We start from the raw sequence: 14,652 nt of genomic DNA, 5'->3' as shown, positions 1-14,652 counted from the left end.
GCAGAGAACTTCTCAAATCACGAAACAGCCGGGACACGAATCTCACACAGCAAAGACGTAGAAGCCAAATGTCTGAAAATTAATTTGTGAGCAAGCAGCTCCGCTGGGAATTTTAACACATTCCCTTTTGTTCTTTTTGACTGCTGTCTCCAGGACCCAAATAACTTAAAAGAAAACGCTTTCACTGAAAGCTAGAAATGCCTATGTCCTGCCTGCTTTTTAAACCAGAGAGGTTTATTCACCTTCAGAGAGGTTTGTTAACCTGAGGACTTCTCATGTCAATTTGTGTGCTGTTTCTTTAAGACCGTGTGTATGTAACATTGATTTTAAATGCCTGGATCTTATGATTGCTTTGCCTATCTGGTGAAATTGAGATGGGGAAACAAAAAAAAAAAAGAAGGAAAAAAAAATGAAAAGAGGAGGAATTTGGCAGAGTCTGTGCTTCTTCCTGCTGGATTTTTCTCAGGTGAACTACTCAGCTATGCTACTGTGCTAAATTCAGGCCAACTCTGGAACTAAGGATTATTCCACAAATCCCACTTTAATAGTTCTTTTAATGGTGGTTTTCCGCAAGTCTTACTTTTTCCAAGCATTTCCCAACCTGACCAGGATTCTCCCACCTTCCGCAATGCGCTGTATCTCACAGGGCTTTTGGCCGCGCCGGGAGCTGCAGCCAAGAGCTGAAGCTGTGTGTCCCACAGGTCCTCACTCGATGCGGGGCTGCAGCCTCCAATCTCTTTATCAGATGGACAGAAGCATTCCAAGTATGTTTCTGGTCACCAGGGGGTGTGGGGATGTGAAAAGTAATGGAAAAGGAAGGCTTAGAGAAAAGCTGCTAGACAAAGTGGGGCTTTTTATTAGGGGCTTTTGCGTTATTAATTTTCTTTTAGGGATTTTTATATATGTATATATTTTAAGGGTGAAATTCTTTACCCTTACACAGGTCATTAAAGCAGTGTGATGTCATTTTCTTTTTCTAAAGATACTTTTTGAGAAACTGAAAAGCTGCAGGTTAGGTAAAACTATTAGTGACCATTTTATGACCTCTGCTACAACTACCCACAGCGGCCACAGCTTTCTGTGTCTGACTGCTGCTTGGCTCTCACCAATGTTGTGTTGGTTAATAGCAGGCGAGACTTTAGAAAACAGCCACCTCAGGGATCTTTGATTGCCAATGGGTGACGAGATGTGTTCACTCCAGGGTCAGGAAGATGCTTTGTCCATTTGACTCGGCATCGGATATCTATGCTCTGTTCTTCTACCTTTCTGCAAGTGTCTGCCCTGGGACCCATTGCAGAGGTTAGAACAGCCACAGAGCCTATTGAAGGAGTTGGTGTGAGATTTTTATTTCTCTCGGCTGTGTGGCATTGCCTTATGTTATGATAAAATTGGCAGCTGAGAAACTAATGCTTTGTGTGTGTTTAGCACTGCAGTTGTCTTTGGGTTTTGGAAGATGTGTTGTCGTAACTACACTCTTTGCTTTGTCTTCTTGGAGAGCCAGGCTATGGGGGAAATAGGGGAGGACACTCAGTCTCCCTTTCACTTTCTCCCTAGAGCTCAAGAGCTAGTTCCAATACTCCTTGAGAATTTTGAATATCCACGAGGTGTTCAAACCAGCAGTTCTCTTGTTGCTGTATGTTGTGAATGTGCTTCAGATTGTGTTTAAGATTAAGCAATTATTTAAGAGTATCACCCAGAGATCTGCCCCAAGATGGGATAGTTCTGACTGGCAGGGATTCTTAGGCAGGTGCCCAGAGTGGTGGGCACCCACAGTGGTTTGGAACTTCACCTCTGAACAACTGTAGAATCCTGAAAAGCTAGTAGAAGATTTGGAAAGGTCTGCTGTCACCTTGGCAGTTCTAAAGAGGCACAAATCACTGCAGCATGCTGGGGCCTGGCCTATGACTATTGAGCTCTGCTCAACACTATATAGCATCCTCAGGGGTAAGAGAATACTTCTGGATCTGAAGACAATGGGCAGCTGTATGATGGCAGGGAACTGCCACGTGAGCAGCAATTCCAGTGGTAAAAGCAGATTGACTTGCATCAGTCTGGTAGGATAGGACATGCAGCTATGGGTGCAAATAAAAAGATGAGGGTTAGAAGAGGAATGGGGCAGGGATGTCCTCATCCCTTCATGTGTGGTGGCAGAGCGGTGCTGGTTGCTTGTGGCTGCCACCAGCCTGCTGGCACCAGCTGCTCCCACAGACACTGCCTCTGCCTGCACAAAGCCTGGCTGTGATGTGTGTGTGGGGATTGGAAAGCATAATGTTATTTTAGTCATAAATTATTTGGAAACTCAATACAGAAGTAGCTGCAGATCACTTATTCAAGAGGGGTGATATATATGTGTATTTTGTTTTTGCAGTCAGGGTCTTTATCAGCTTCTCAGTGGGAACTGCATTAATATTGCCACAGAAATGCAAACAGTAGTGCCTTTGCTAAAAAAAAAATAAAAATTGGCATTGCTAAGCAGAAAGATGTTTTGTTTTCCTAAGATACAACACTGTTTCCAGTGCAGGGACCTGCCATGTGTGCCAGCATATGAAAGAAAATACCAGTTTTGTTAATGTCTGTGTTCAGAAGCTTTTGGGAGGGGTGGTAGGAGGAGGCTGCCTTTGCTGCTACAAGGAGGGCGAAAGCAAAGGAAAGCTCAAAAGTTAAGGCCATGAGTGAGATGCCCATGGTCTGCAGTGAGCCTCCCAGACTTAGCCCCCTGAAGCACCCCACAGATATCTCCTTGCCACTGCATGTACTGGAGCAAGCTGGTCTCCAGTACTGCCTGCTGGCCAGGGCAGTGGGAATGCATTGCTGGCCATACAGTAGGTGTTGTGGTGGATAGCGTGGAAATGCCCTTTAATACTTTCTGGTGTCCCATGGGTATTTTATGTTTGGCTAGTGCATTATTTTGATTTTTAAATGGCTTTTTGATTCAGGAATTCTGAAAGGAAGCTGTTGTGCAACTGTTTTAATCCGATTTTACAAGTCGGTTCCAGCTTGATTCCCAGCACAAAGAGGATCTCAGTTGTATTTTTCAGCCAAAAGTAGAAGGCCCTCCTCTTCTGAAGCTTTAGAATGCTATGTTTAGAGAGTGATTTGCTATTGTTTAAATTTAATCTCCATAATTACACTGGGGTTGGATTAATGATGGGTTATTTTTCCGAATCATTCTTTTCTGGCACACGCAGCTGTGGAGCATAAAGCCAGGTTTTCATCGGATGTAAGCTGGCGTTGCTCCACAGAAGTTAGTGGAGTAATTCCACTTTATATTGTGGTGGCCCAGATGTGATATTATAGCTGTTTCTAAGAAACTGCCCTTTTGGAGTTCGTTGGCCTTGACTCTTTTATTATTATTTTTAAGCAGCGTAGGCATTAACTTCCAATTGCATTACATTCATCTTAACGGTGCTAGACCACCTTGGCTGAACCCAGAGGGATAAACAGCAGGTGCAATATGAAATTCCACCTTGAGTATCTTGGCTTCTTTCTGGTGAAAAGCTGCTTTTATCATGAAGCGTATAAGCAGTTGTAAAGGTGAAAGTTTCACTGTTCGTATCCAGTGAGCTTCATCTGGCTTGAGAACAGAGATTGGTCTGTTCGTGTTGTACTGCAGGTCCAGGGGAAGTGTTTGAGAGGTAGAAGGCCCAGAGGAGGAAGGATCAGACCTTGGGAGGCCTGGAATGTGGGAGAGCATCATTCGGAACTGTGGGGAACAAACTTGACATGGAGGATGGATCTGCCGCCATGATCATGGCCATTGGAGCCTGATGTCCACCTCCTGACAGTGGTGTACACTGTAGTTTTGTGCATAAGAGACAGTAGTGATCCTTTACCTCTCTATTTCCAGGATGTGTCTGTTCCTGTTGCTGCTCTACTGTTGCACCTGCAGGTGCTCTCAGTATGTCTCAACTCCTGTTCCCTGTTATCAAGCAGAAAGTACTTGTGAGGTCTTATACATTTCCCATCTTCCCATCGTAGGAAGCTGAATTGTGCTCTTTGGGCTGTACTGATCATACTCCTTGTTCTGTTTTACATAGTATTGAGGAAATATTTCATATATTAGTAATAAAAGTCAATTTTAATCTGTCAGTTGGAATGTGGAAGCTGTGGTAATGCTTCAAGTATTTGTGACCTACCCAACAGCTTAATTGCTCCAGATATGATAAACATTGTTTACTTAATGTAGAAAGGGGTGAAGTAAGACGGAGTTTTCTCTGATCGTTTTATGTTGCTATGGTGGCAAATCTCTTGTTAGTGACTCCAGTTTTCAGGGGCTTTCTTTACTGAAGAAAAAGGGGTCATGGAGGCTGAGAAGAAATGACAAGTAATATATTTGTACTCAAATCTAATTCATGAACACTTGTGCAAAACTCATTCTTGTGAGCAAGCGATGAATGCTTGTTACCTTTGCTGGATTGTGATTCCAGTGGTCCTACAAAGTGAAGTCATAGCTGAAGCACTTCGGGTGCAAAAGAGTGTTCAGATATTTCATGGGCACGGAATGCTCCATCGCAAGTAGTTGTGTCATGTTCAGTTGTGACCCCACTCTTTCTTCTTCCCTCCTCCAAGGAGCCAGATTGACACTGAAATGATAACTATTTAACAGATAGCATTTCATAAAAACCTTTGCTTTTTTTGGAGCTGTATGTTTTATTATTTTTGGTTTGAGCTCCTAGGACATGAGCTACGGAGTTTCTTAGGCCGCCACTGAGAATGTCACCTGAACACCTGACCTAACACTTCCTCAAGATCTAAGAAGTTAAGAAGAATACCAAATATTGTGATTCCTAGTGCCATTCTTCTGAAAGAAAACGGTGTTTACTCAGGAAGGACAATTGTCCTTTGTTTCTGCATTCTGTTTGCTTAAGAAAAGCAGAAAATTCCTACGCGTGAGAAGAGTTTATCTCGATGACTGCCATCAGAACTAGATTCCCTGTGGTCCAAGGTGTATGCAGCTCACTCTTATGGAAGTAGGATGGCATCGTAACCAAAATAGGCACATTATGTTAATTTTTTTGTTGTTGTTAATTATTATTGTTATTCTTGCACCACTGCTTTTAAAGTAACTAGTACTCTAAGCAGTGTGTTATTTTTAAACCAAGGACATTTTGTTCTGAAATTGACTATTGCAAAACTAATTTAGAATACACAAAATTCAAAACCACAGTATCCCTAAATTTGACATTCTTGCCTTCTTAACTGCTCAACAATAGTGTTGTGTTTGTATAGGATTTAAAAATATTTGTAAAGGGGAATGTAAAGAGCTACTGGCAGGCTTCTCTGTTAACACTTTATGTGCACACATCCGCTCTGCTTAGAATTAGTTGTAACAAAAACTCCTGTAGTCCATAGCTCAGACCCAACTCCGCTTGCAGTGTGTGTGCCTGAATCTGTAGCCTTTAAGGGTCTTCTCCTACAAGAGCCTAAGAATGCTCATAATAATAGTGCGAACCTGAGGATGAATTTTACCCAGTTATAATTTATGTCATGACCCGTTTTTGTCCCTAATTTTTGCCTGGCTTGTTCCTAATGTGCTGGCTGATAATGAGAATCTGTTATGGAACGCTGTTTGCATTCAGCCTGTGGGGCTTTGTGAAGCTGAGACTTGCATGCATCCATCTTTAGACAGAAATCAGCTTTGGATTTACCATGTCTCTGGTCAGACCAACCTGAACAAATCTGCGTGGAAAAAGATTGGAAAGAAGCTTGAGAAATGATTTCTCCTATTTGCCGTTGTCTTGCACTTTGGCATGCTCTATCTGTGTCTTGAATAATAGGTCATCTGATGTGTTGTAATGTGATAGCAATACAAACCGGGTAATCCTGGGAACCAGCAGCTTGGATCTTCCCTTTCCAAAATTTACTGTTCTAAAACTTGACTTCTTTGTTAAAAATGAACTGTTTCCAGGGGATGAAAAGCCCCCAGAGAAAAACTGTTGGCATTTTATATTTTTAAGCTGTCTTACTGAATGAAAACAGTTGATTATGAACTTGATGGGGTGACAATGAGTATATAGAACTTAAATATCTCACCACTCCCACAAAGGAAAAAAACAAAAAGCACTCTCCATTGTATCATGGGAAGACACATAGCCAAAAAAACTTTCCAACTCATTAAATTTTTATACTCGCTTCATACAAACTTAATGTAGGTTTTATTTTTCCAGCCCGTGATGATGCTGGGATGCTTCTGAACATAGTTGAGAAAGTCACCATCCACTTCGAGCCGTTCTGAATTTGCCTTTACTGTAACAGAAGGAGCTAAAATACTTAATCTGAAGGATTAAAAAAAGGCTTACTTGTTTGCATGTTTCAGGTTGTTTACTCTTCCAGCCCTGATAACAAAATCAGTCTGAATGCTTCCTCCGTAATCAGTGTGGTCAGCTTCTCTGATTGTCAGATGTGCTCTCTCAAGGACAGGGGGAAATGAAGAAAGTTTTAAAAAACAGGAAAAATACTATTGTAAACATATCACACAAGTTATAATCTGGGAAAGGGTACTCAGAGTCAAACACTATACCTGCAGCTACTCTTGATGCTCTGTGGTGGGTGTTTGAGCATTTTTTTTTCCTCCCCCTTTTGTGGTTTGTGTTTGACTTTTTAGTAGAGGGACAGATCTATATCCTATTTAAACTGCAAGTTTTGTAGCCTGCTTTCAGCACTGATGATGTTCTTCCCCTTGTCCTTGTAGGTCTTTCTTTACCATGTGTGTGTGAGGTTGTCGCCCACTGTCCATAGCCATGAGTATGGGGGAAAGCAGCCTTTCTGTGATGCATTGTGCCCTTGTCCTGCTGGCCATACAAGAAGGGACGAGGCTTTCAGCAGGTTGTTACACCCGTGAGCAAGGACGTTGTGAGTTCTAAATTGAGACTCGTTGCTTCATCCCTCCGTCTCTCCAAAACAGCTGGTGTAGACATTCTCTCACCATTAATTACATCCTCTCATGTTGTAGCTGCAAGAAAGAGGCCAGGCTGAGCATGTTGTTCTGCTGTGGACAGCCAAACATGGCATCTGAGTGGTTGGACCCTGGCAAGTTTCTTAAAATAAGCAACTCTTCCGTTTTAGAATGCTTGTCCTGCACTGGGGCGTGGGGTCAACAAGCAGCTCTCCTTCCCCACAGCACTCACATGACTGACACCAACCATTTCAGCATTTCTAGGGTCACTGCTGGCTAGAAGTGGGGTCGGACGCTCAGGTGATGGGTGAAGTAATTCTTTGTTGGTGTTGCATCATTTGACTTGGTGCAGTGACTTAAGTGTTGAGTGTTACCACCTCCTTTCTGGAAGTCACAGAGTCCAGTCACCCACATCTTACAGTCTTTTGATAGTCAAACTGCCCAGATAACACTGTGAGTGCCAAAATTGGTAGCTGCATCTGATTTGGCCAGTGATTTGTTTCACCCTGTGGCAGCTGTTAAGGCAGCACCTTGAGGCGCGGTGTCCCACAGAGTGCTCGGCAGCAGCCATGCAGAGGTGAAAGGATTTCCAGGCGAGCTTCAAAGAGAAGGATGTGACTAAGTGTCTCAGAGGGAGCCAGGACTCTTGTCCAGCCAGATGAGGCAGCTCACACGAAAGGGCTGCCAGAGGAAAGGGAGAGGACACTGACGAAACTAAGACTGGGGGATGAAGAGGAACAGGCAGTTGGGAAAGGTAGCAAGGAAAATCTCTGTGGGCCATTTCCAGCAGCCAGTAGATACATCTGCTCTCCAAGAAGGTCACCCACGAATAAAGCAACGAACGTCAAGTGCATAGGCCATCATTCCTGGCCCTGCCACAAGCGGGACGCGTCGGTCTCCTTGTGACTCAGTATCCTGTCTGTAAAATGGGGACTACAGCTTACCTCATAGGGTGTTGTGAGGGTAGTCTCAGGAACACTCTTGCACTTTGATGCATCAAAGAGAAGAGGGGGAAAAAAAGCAACAAAAAGTGAGGACAACACTGAAGTGAGAAGGAATCTATGCTTCCATCACCGCCTTCCCTGACTTTAATCATGCTTCTAACGATAGTGTAACGGTGACTTATTCATCACTGACGTATAATGCCTCAGTTACATGGGTGGGAATGATTTTTTGGGTTTAGTTTTTCTTTTCCCTGGGGCCTCAAAGATATAGTTATGTGCGTTTACACAATGTGTTAGTGTTTTAAGCAATTTCTAAAAGATAACTAGAAGAAATATTGAGCAATTAATTGAATTCAGACTATAACTGGTTGCAGTCAAATGATAAAAGCTTGGGATGAGAAGTAAAATTTGCAAAAGGCACCCAAAACAGAGAAAAAGCAAATCTTCAGGTCAGGAGAAGGAAGGTTTCTGGTTTGCACCTGAAACACTGTGTGTGACATCTTACCTGAAGAGGTCTGAGGCCAGGGAGGATGACTGCGGAAGAGATGATCCCTCCTTGGCTCTCTCAGGCTCAAATAAGCTCATGAAAAAGGAAGGGGCACCCAAGTGTTTGGTTAGCTTTAGCCCTTGCGAGGAATGCCACGTTAATCTTACTCAAATCACAAGGGAGGTCTCGTGGCTAAAGCACAAACCTGGGAGCAAGAAAACAGCAGCTTTTAGGGTCATTAGTGAACAGATTGGCCTCCTGCTAATACTTAATTTTGTCTCTGCATTTATATACTAAAACTTTTGTTTGTTGCTGTAGGTATGGTGTTTGACTCTGAGTACCCTTTCCCAGATTATAACTTGTGTGATATGTTTACAATAGTATTTTTCCTGTTTTTGGAGCTAATGGTCTCTACTGCTGGAAGAGGTGTGTGAGACTTCTGTAAATGCCATAAAGAGTATGGAGATCCATGGGTGGAAAATGCCAAGGGAGGTCATAGCTTTAGAGTTCTTGTGGATTTAATCAGGAGAAAAATTGCACAGTCACGTTTCACTAGTCAAAGAAAGAAAAAAAGAAATCTCAAAGGAACAGGCTAGAGAAGATGAACATTCATCTTTTTCAAGTACTGTATTTGAAAGGCCTTAGCTGCATGAGCTTTCCTGGCACATACCAAGGCTGTGTTTGGAGAATAAATATGATTCCTGTTTTCTTGAAGGAACAGGTGGCAGCTTGTGGAATCCTTTTTTTTTATTAAGTTTTATTCACGGTTCCTTTTTGTCTTTCCTTTTCCATCTGCAGTTGAGTACGACAAGGAGTTCACCCCTCACCAGCAGCACCACAAGGAGTTCAAATTCAATTTGTCTCAGATTCCTGAGGGCGAGGCTGTCACAGCTGCCGAGTTTCGGATCTACAAGGACTGCGTTGTGGAGAGCTTTAAAAACCAGTCTTTCCTTATCAGCATCTACCAAGTGCTGCAGGAACATCCAAACAGGTAGGTCATCACCTCCTGTCTTGGGGTGGGATGATACCAGAAGGAATCCTCAATGGCAGTAAGTTTTGAGCACATGAACAAGATGTGTTGCTGCACAGTCCTTCCCTTGTAGTAAATGGGCACAGTAGACTGCAAGACACCAACGCTAAAGCAAAGCAAAAGAAAGTTCAACATGCTGACTACAGGTACAAAACCACTCATGGGCTTTCAGTGGTAATGTGGTAGGTGAAAGTGAGAGGTAGAATTGTGACACAAAAATCCAAGGAAGAGTAAACTGGTTGATTAATTTTAAAAGGGTAACATTTCTGATGAAGGAACCATGCAAGGTAAAGAAAGATGGAGATGAGTGATCAATTAAATGTCAGTGAGTGCTGTGGTACAAAGATATTTCATTAGTGCTGGTGAAGCATGTCAGGACTACAACTGTTACTCTACTGCAGAGTTTAGAATAAAGAAAACAAAAATCAGGGACAACAGCATTTAAAATAAATCTCCATCTCTTTTCTGTGAAGGTTTTTCTAGATGGTTCTTTTCCTTTTTGGTACATCTTTTTCCAGCCTTGCCAGTTGTACCATTTGGAGGATTTGTTTTTGATGAAGAGCTGCTATGAGGACAACATCAAGCTGCTAATTGTTATTCTGTAGGGAGTGTGGCCTTTGGGAAAATGGAGAGAAATATTACGTATGTGTTAGTGAGGAGCGTGTTTTGAGGGACACTGTTCCCTTTGTGAGTTGGCTGGAGTGTCTTCTGGGGTAATGCTACCACAGTGCCACTTGAAGAACAGAAGGAAGTCAAATGGTCATGCACATTCCATAGATATTATCTGCTTTGTTCATCTATGGGAAAAACATAATTGTGAGTGTTGGCCTGTTTTAGATTTCATATAGACAGACCCTGTCTGTCTGGAGAAAAATCTCTGCCAAGTGTCGATGGAAGTGGCAGATAAACTGTTTGGTGATGGTCAGCAAAGCAGAGCACAGAGTAGGTCAGGCCTGCCTCTCTTAAAGAGAAATGATGAGTTTTATGTGTTTATAACAATATTTTAGAGTAACCTGAACAAGCAAGTAATGCACTGCAAGAAAGAGAATAAAGCACAGGATAGACAAACCTTAGTAACAAATTCATGAAATCTTTGATAGGAAGTTAGTTCTGTATATGGGAACGATGCTGGCACCTTGTGTGTTTATTTCGAGCAACATGCCAGAAACTTGCAAAAAGCAGATTGTGCAATGAAGTTGCAATTCATGTCTCTTGGAAGGAAGTGCTTCAGCCTTCATGTGTGCTGGGCAGAGCTGGCTGCAAAAGACCTTTGCATGTAATGGGCAGCTTCTTGGATGTTGGTCTCCAAACTAGTGTCAGTGGGAAGCTGGTGAGTTTATCATTTCTTTCATGATGAAATAAACTGATCCTCCTTCCTCCTGCTGTTTGACATGCTATTGGGACTGGAAATGGTGAGGCAGCTTCCTCCAGGTCCAGACTGCCAGCAGCTCACCATCCTTCCTGCTATGGGCTCAGTGTGAACTGCTGACCTAGAGATGAGTGTAGTTCATTATTGACCTCTGACTCATCCTGTCCCTCCAGGCTCCCTTTTTGTTTCTTTTTCTTCTTTATTTATTTATTTTTGCTGGTGGGAAGGAGGGATATATTTAGCTAAAGGAACTCGTGATTCGGGTGAGTCTCCAGGACTCGTCACACCATCTGTGCATCAAGAGTGGCAAAATGTGGCTCACTAATTCTTGCAGCTGTGAAAAGGAGATGACCTTCTTCACACATTGTCCTTTCAGCCCAAAGGATCGTTTTGTGTTTATATTAAATATGAAAACATGTATGAAAACATGTTTGTGTATAAATGCGTACACATGTAGGAATTCTCTGTAGATGTCTGGATATAGAAGCATATATATTAATCAATATCTCAGTATTAAAATATGCAGGTGGTAAAAGACAGGGTATTAGGAGCTGTGTTGCCTTCTGTATTTTTGTATTCTGCAAGTAGCTTTGATTTTTATCATCCGTTCACATGCTTTTACTGGGGGAGTGGACTAATTCAGAGCGTAGGGTTTTCTTTTCCTGTTGAAAACTGTAGAAGGCTTAAAAAAAAAGAAGCAGTATTTTTGAAGGAACTTGCTAAATATTTGTAAGGCTTCTGTTGCATTTTAGTGGACATCTTATGAGCCAAAAAATAACAGCTGTCTTTGACTTAAAAAAAAATATTGTGTCACACTTCCTTTAGACTAATAGTTTGAATAGCAGCCTGATATTTCCTGACATATGATGATGTTTTATTGCATAAAGAAGAGTCTGTACTGATCTTGAAGTTCAACTCGTGAGCTAGCAGGTGACGTATAAGGAGTTGAAGTAGCAACTTCCTTCATCATCTTCTGTTGGCAAATACTCTTCCTGCTCAGGAAAGTTCACCTCCAAAGGCCACATAAAATGATGTTCAGACAATGTTGACAGTCTAAACAGAAAGTTCAAAGGCTCCATGTTAATCGTGGCTTTTATGAGGTTAACAGCTGTCTGCGACAATTATTTGTAGGCACTAAAATGCTTCTGGTTGCAAACAACTCTTACCATGGCATCTGGCATAAGTGGATTTTAACCTCCTCAGAAAGATAGTGTGCACCACCAAGGAAAAGAAATGGAAATGGAAAAAGCTTTTCCATTCCTGTCAAAGAAATGAGTTCGCTAGGGTGGGAGATCTGTAAAGAGGGTAAAGAGGAAGAAGATTCAGTAAGTGCAGATTATCACCTGAGCTTGCAGCATGGAAGCATCCCTTTGCTTTGATGAAGTTTAAGGGAGTGGCATAGTTCAGAATTCCTTGAACAAAAAACCAAGAAATTAATCTGGGGAATAACAGCATCAGTGTGTGACTCCAATCCAAACGTGGGCTCTGTTTAGCAGAATCACAGGGCATTGCTGGTAACTCCCTAGGGCACAGCATGTTGGCTACAAACAAAGCAAAACCTGAGACTTAAAACCTTCTGCTGAATTATCAAACTTATTTTTGCCTACGTAGGCAAAGCTAAAAGAAAGGATTATATGCAGCCATTTGAGACTGTCTCTTAGGTAGGGGTGTGTACAGAAAGAGTGTGGATGCTCAGAGATCAATGCTTATTGAAACAGCAGGAAACCTTCAGGGAGCAGCTTGGCACTCTCCATGTTAAAAGCAGTCAGAAATAAGAAAGTGATACTCACGGAGTCTCCAGGCAATGAAACACACATTGTGGACAGTGTGGTCTGAACACATTCTCTCTTCAAAAAGAAAACATTTTTAATACTGACTCACTTGTGTCAGTAATATTTTCATCTCCCCATTCCTTCCACCCTTTCGTAAGGTTAAGAAAAATAGTGCCTGGAAACTAAGCTTTTGTTTTATAATCAAGCCACAGCTCGCAGCCGCATTTTGTCATAGCACAAACTGCTGGAGATGCCATGGGATGTTGCAGAGAGATGAATGAAACCTTCAGGATAGGGCACCTGTTGGTTGTGTGGATTTCTGACTGCAGAGTGGAGGTGAGCATGGCAGTGCTGGGGTGGCCTCTGGTTTAATCTGTGATGGCTTTGGGGATCGAAATGAACTGTGGCCTGTTTGAAAGCTGAGGTGGGATTTCTTTTTCTTCTTCTTTTTTTATCCTATTGGTATGTGTAGAAAGTGGGGAGATGATCCAAAATGTTGTATAAGAGTGCAAGTGGAGTTGGTTTTCCAGTGCTTGTCCCTCTTGGGCTAAGCATGGTCTTGTTTCTGAGGTGAAGAATTGGTTTTGTGGAAGACCAGCAAAGCCCTCTGTGACTTCCAATAGCCTTTGGGATTGGATTGCTATGTAAGTGAGACCTCTGCAAGGGAAATTAGTTTGTCTCTGGATACAGATCATTAATTTTTTCTCCTTTCTCAATGTTTCCTTGCTCTCACCCAGTGAAGTGTCAGGTCAGGAGCAGGGAGGGAAAGCAGTCTGAGGCTGATCAAAGATGTTAGTCCTCAGATTGGATCATCAGTGTGTTTTCAAGTGTAAATATCCTGTTAATGCAGACCTCACAACACTCCCCCACTGTCTAAACAAGCGATCTATGAAAAACACAGAGGCCTGTGCTAGTGATCAAAGGAACATACCATACCTTAATGGCCAGCGTTTATTAAACAGTTTCATTTACACCTGGAATGAAACGTGAGAACTTGAGAAGGATTCCTCAGATGTGATGAGACACATGTGGCCATCAAGGTGCCCTCCCCAGCCACTGTCTGAAGAGCACGTTCTTCTGCTGAGCACAGCTCCGGAAGGGTTAAGGCTGTCATCGCTTTTTAGCTGCCAGTTACGGTGGTAATAAAGACTTCCTCTTTGCAACAGGATATTTATACAAATATGATCCGAGCTTCTAATCTAAAGGGCAAAATGATTTGCCGGCAGTGTTTATAGCTTAAAAAATAAATAACTGTCCTCAACTGGATTTTGGACTGGGTTGTGTAACACAGATGACAAAGCCAGCATCAATCTGTTTCAAGTTAGGGTCAGGTTTGTATACAGTGTGCATATAATTGTATATGATAGAGCTGTTTCCATGATGCTATAGAGAAGTGTCTGTCAGCATTTCAGTTCGACTTCCGCTGTCTGTATGCAATTTGTTGTGTTGTTGGGTGGTTGTTTCTAGTAGTTCAAAAGTCACAGTTGTTCTGGATGAGACACTTAACAGTTCCATAACTGGATGGCTTTTTCTACTAAAACTAAAGAATGCTACGCAAGTGCCTTGTTTCTCTTACATGCTACCCATTTGCACTCTCTATGGCTCAGAAATGCTGAGGTGTAGTACTCTTTTAACCATTGCTGCCACTAGAATGTCCCTCTAGTGTCCTTAAATCATTGTCAAGGAAATAAGAAATACATGTTCTATCCATCTGATCTGGGGTGATTTATTTCTTTTTACTGCTGTTGTGGGTGAAATGTTCCTTCCTGAGAGCTGTGAAGCTCACAACTTGCATGTGCTGGATGTGAGGAAACACCTTTGCAATCAAGTGCTGGCTTTGCTGGGATTTATCACAGGTGTGTAGGCTGAGCTTTCCCTAATCTTGGGTTGGGAGAGCCACATCCAGCAGCCAGCTCAAGGTTTCTTATCTCTTCTCCAGGCGCAGCTGTAAAACCCCTCTGCTCTTCCAGTGAGTCTACAGGAGTTAACCCCATGACCCTGCAGACTTTACCTGGAAGTAGCTTCATTTGCAGGCCAGTAGCATCTAATGTTTTCTTTCTCATTTCTGAAATCTTTTTATAGGATGGGCACATCCTTTCCCTCTGGCCCAGAGGTGGCATAGCTTCTTCAAGGCAGTTAAACACAGTCTTTCTTC

At 42.4% G+C, this 14,652-nt stretch overlaps 1 protein-coding gene across 2 annotated transcripts in view; it reads left to right on the top strand.

Annotated features, from left to right (window-relative positions):
• BMP6 (bone morphogenetic protein 6) overlaps positions 1 to 14,652 on the top strand; it is an 80,188-nt gene that overhangs the window by 49,711 nt on the left and 15,825 nt on the right. For both annotated transcript variants that reach the window (XM_015854588.3, XM_085537771.1), the window contains exon 2: positions 9,125 to 9,317. In XM_015854588.3, the coding sequence (XP_015710074.2) occupies positions 9,125 to 9,317 (193 nt within the window). The remainder of the gene's footprint in view (positions 1 to 9,124; positions 9,318 to 14,652) is intronic.

The sequence above is a fragment of the Coturnix japonica genome, chromosome 2 (genome assembly GCF_054131305.1).
Source record: "Coturnix japonica strain WE chromosome 2, WE-NBRP24, whole genome shotgun sequence".
In the NCBI taxonomy this organism is placed as follows: domain Eukaryota; kingdom Metazoa; phylum Chordata; class Aves; order Galliformes; family Phasianidae; genus Coturnix; species Coturnix japonica.
The sequence above is the reverse complement of the archived record's forward strand: the minus strand, read 5'-3'. Positions and strand labels throughout refer to the sequence as shown.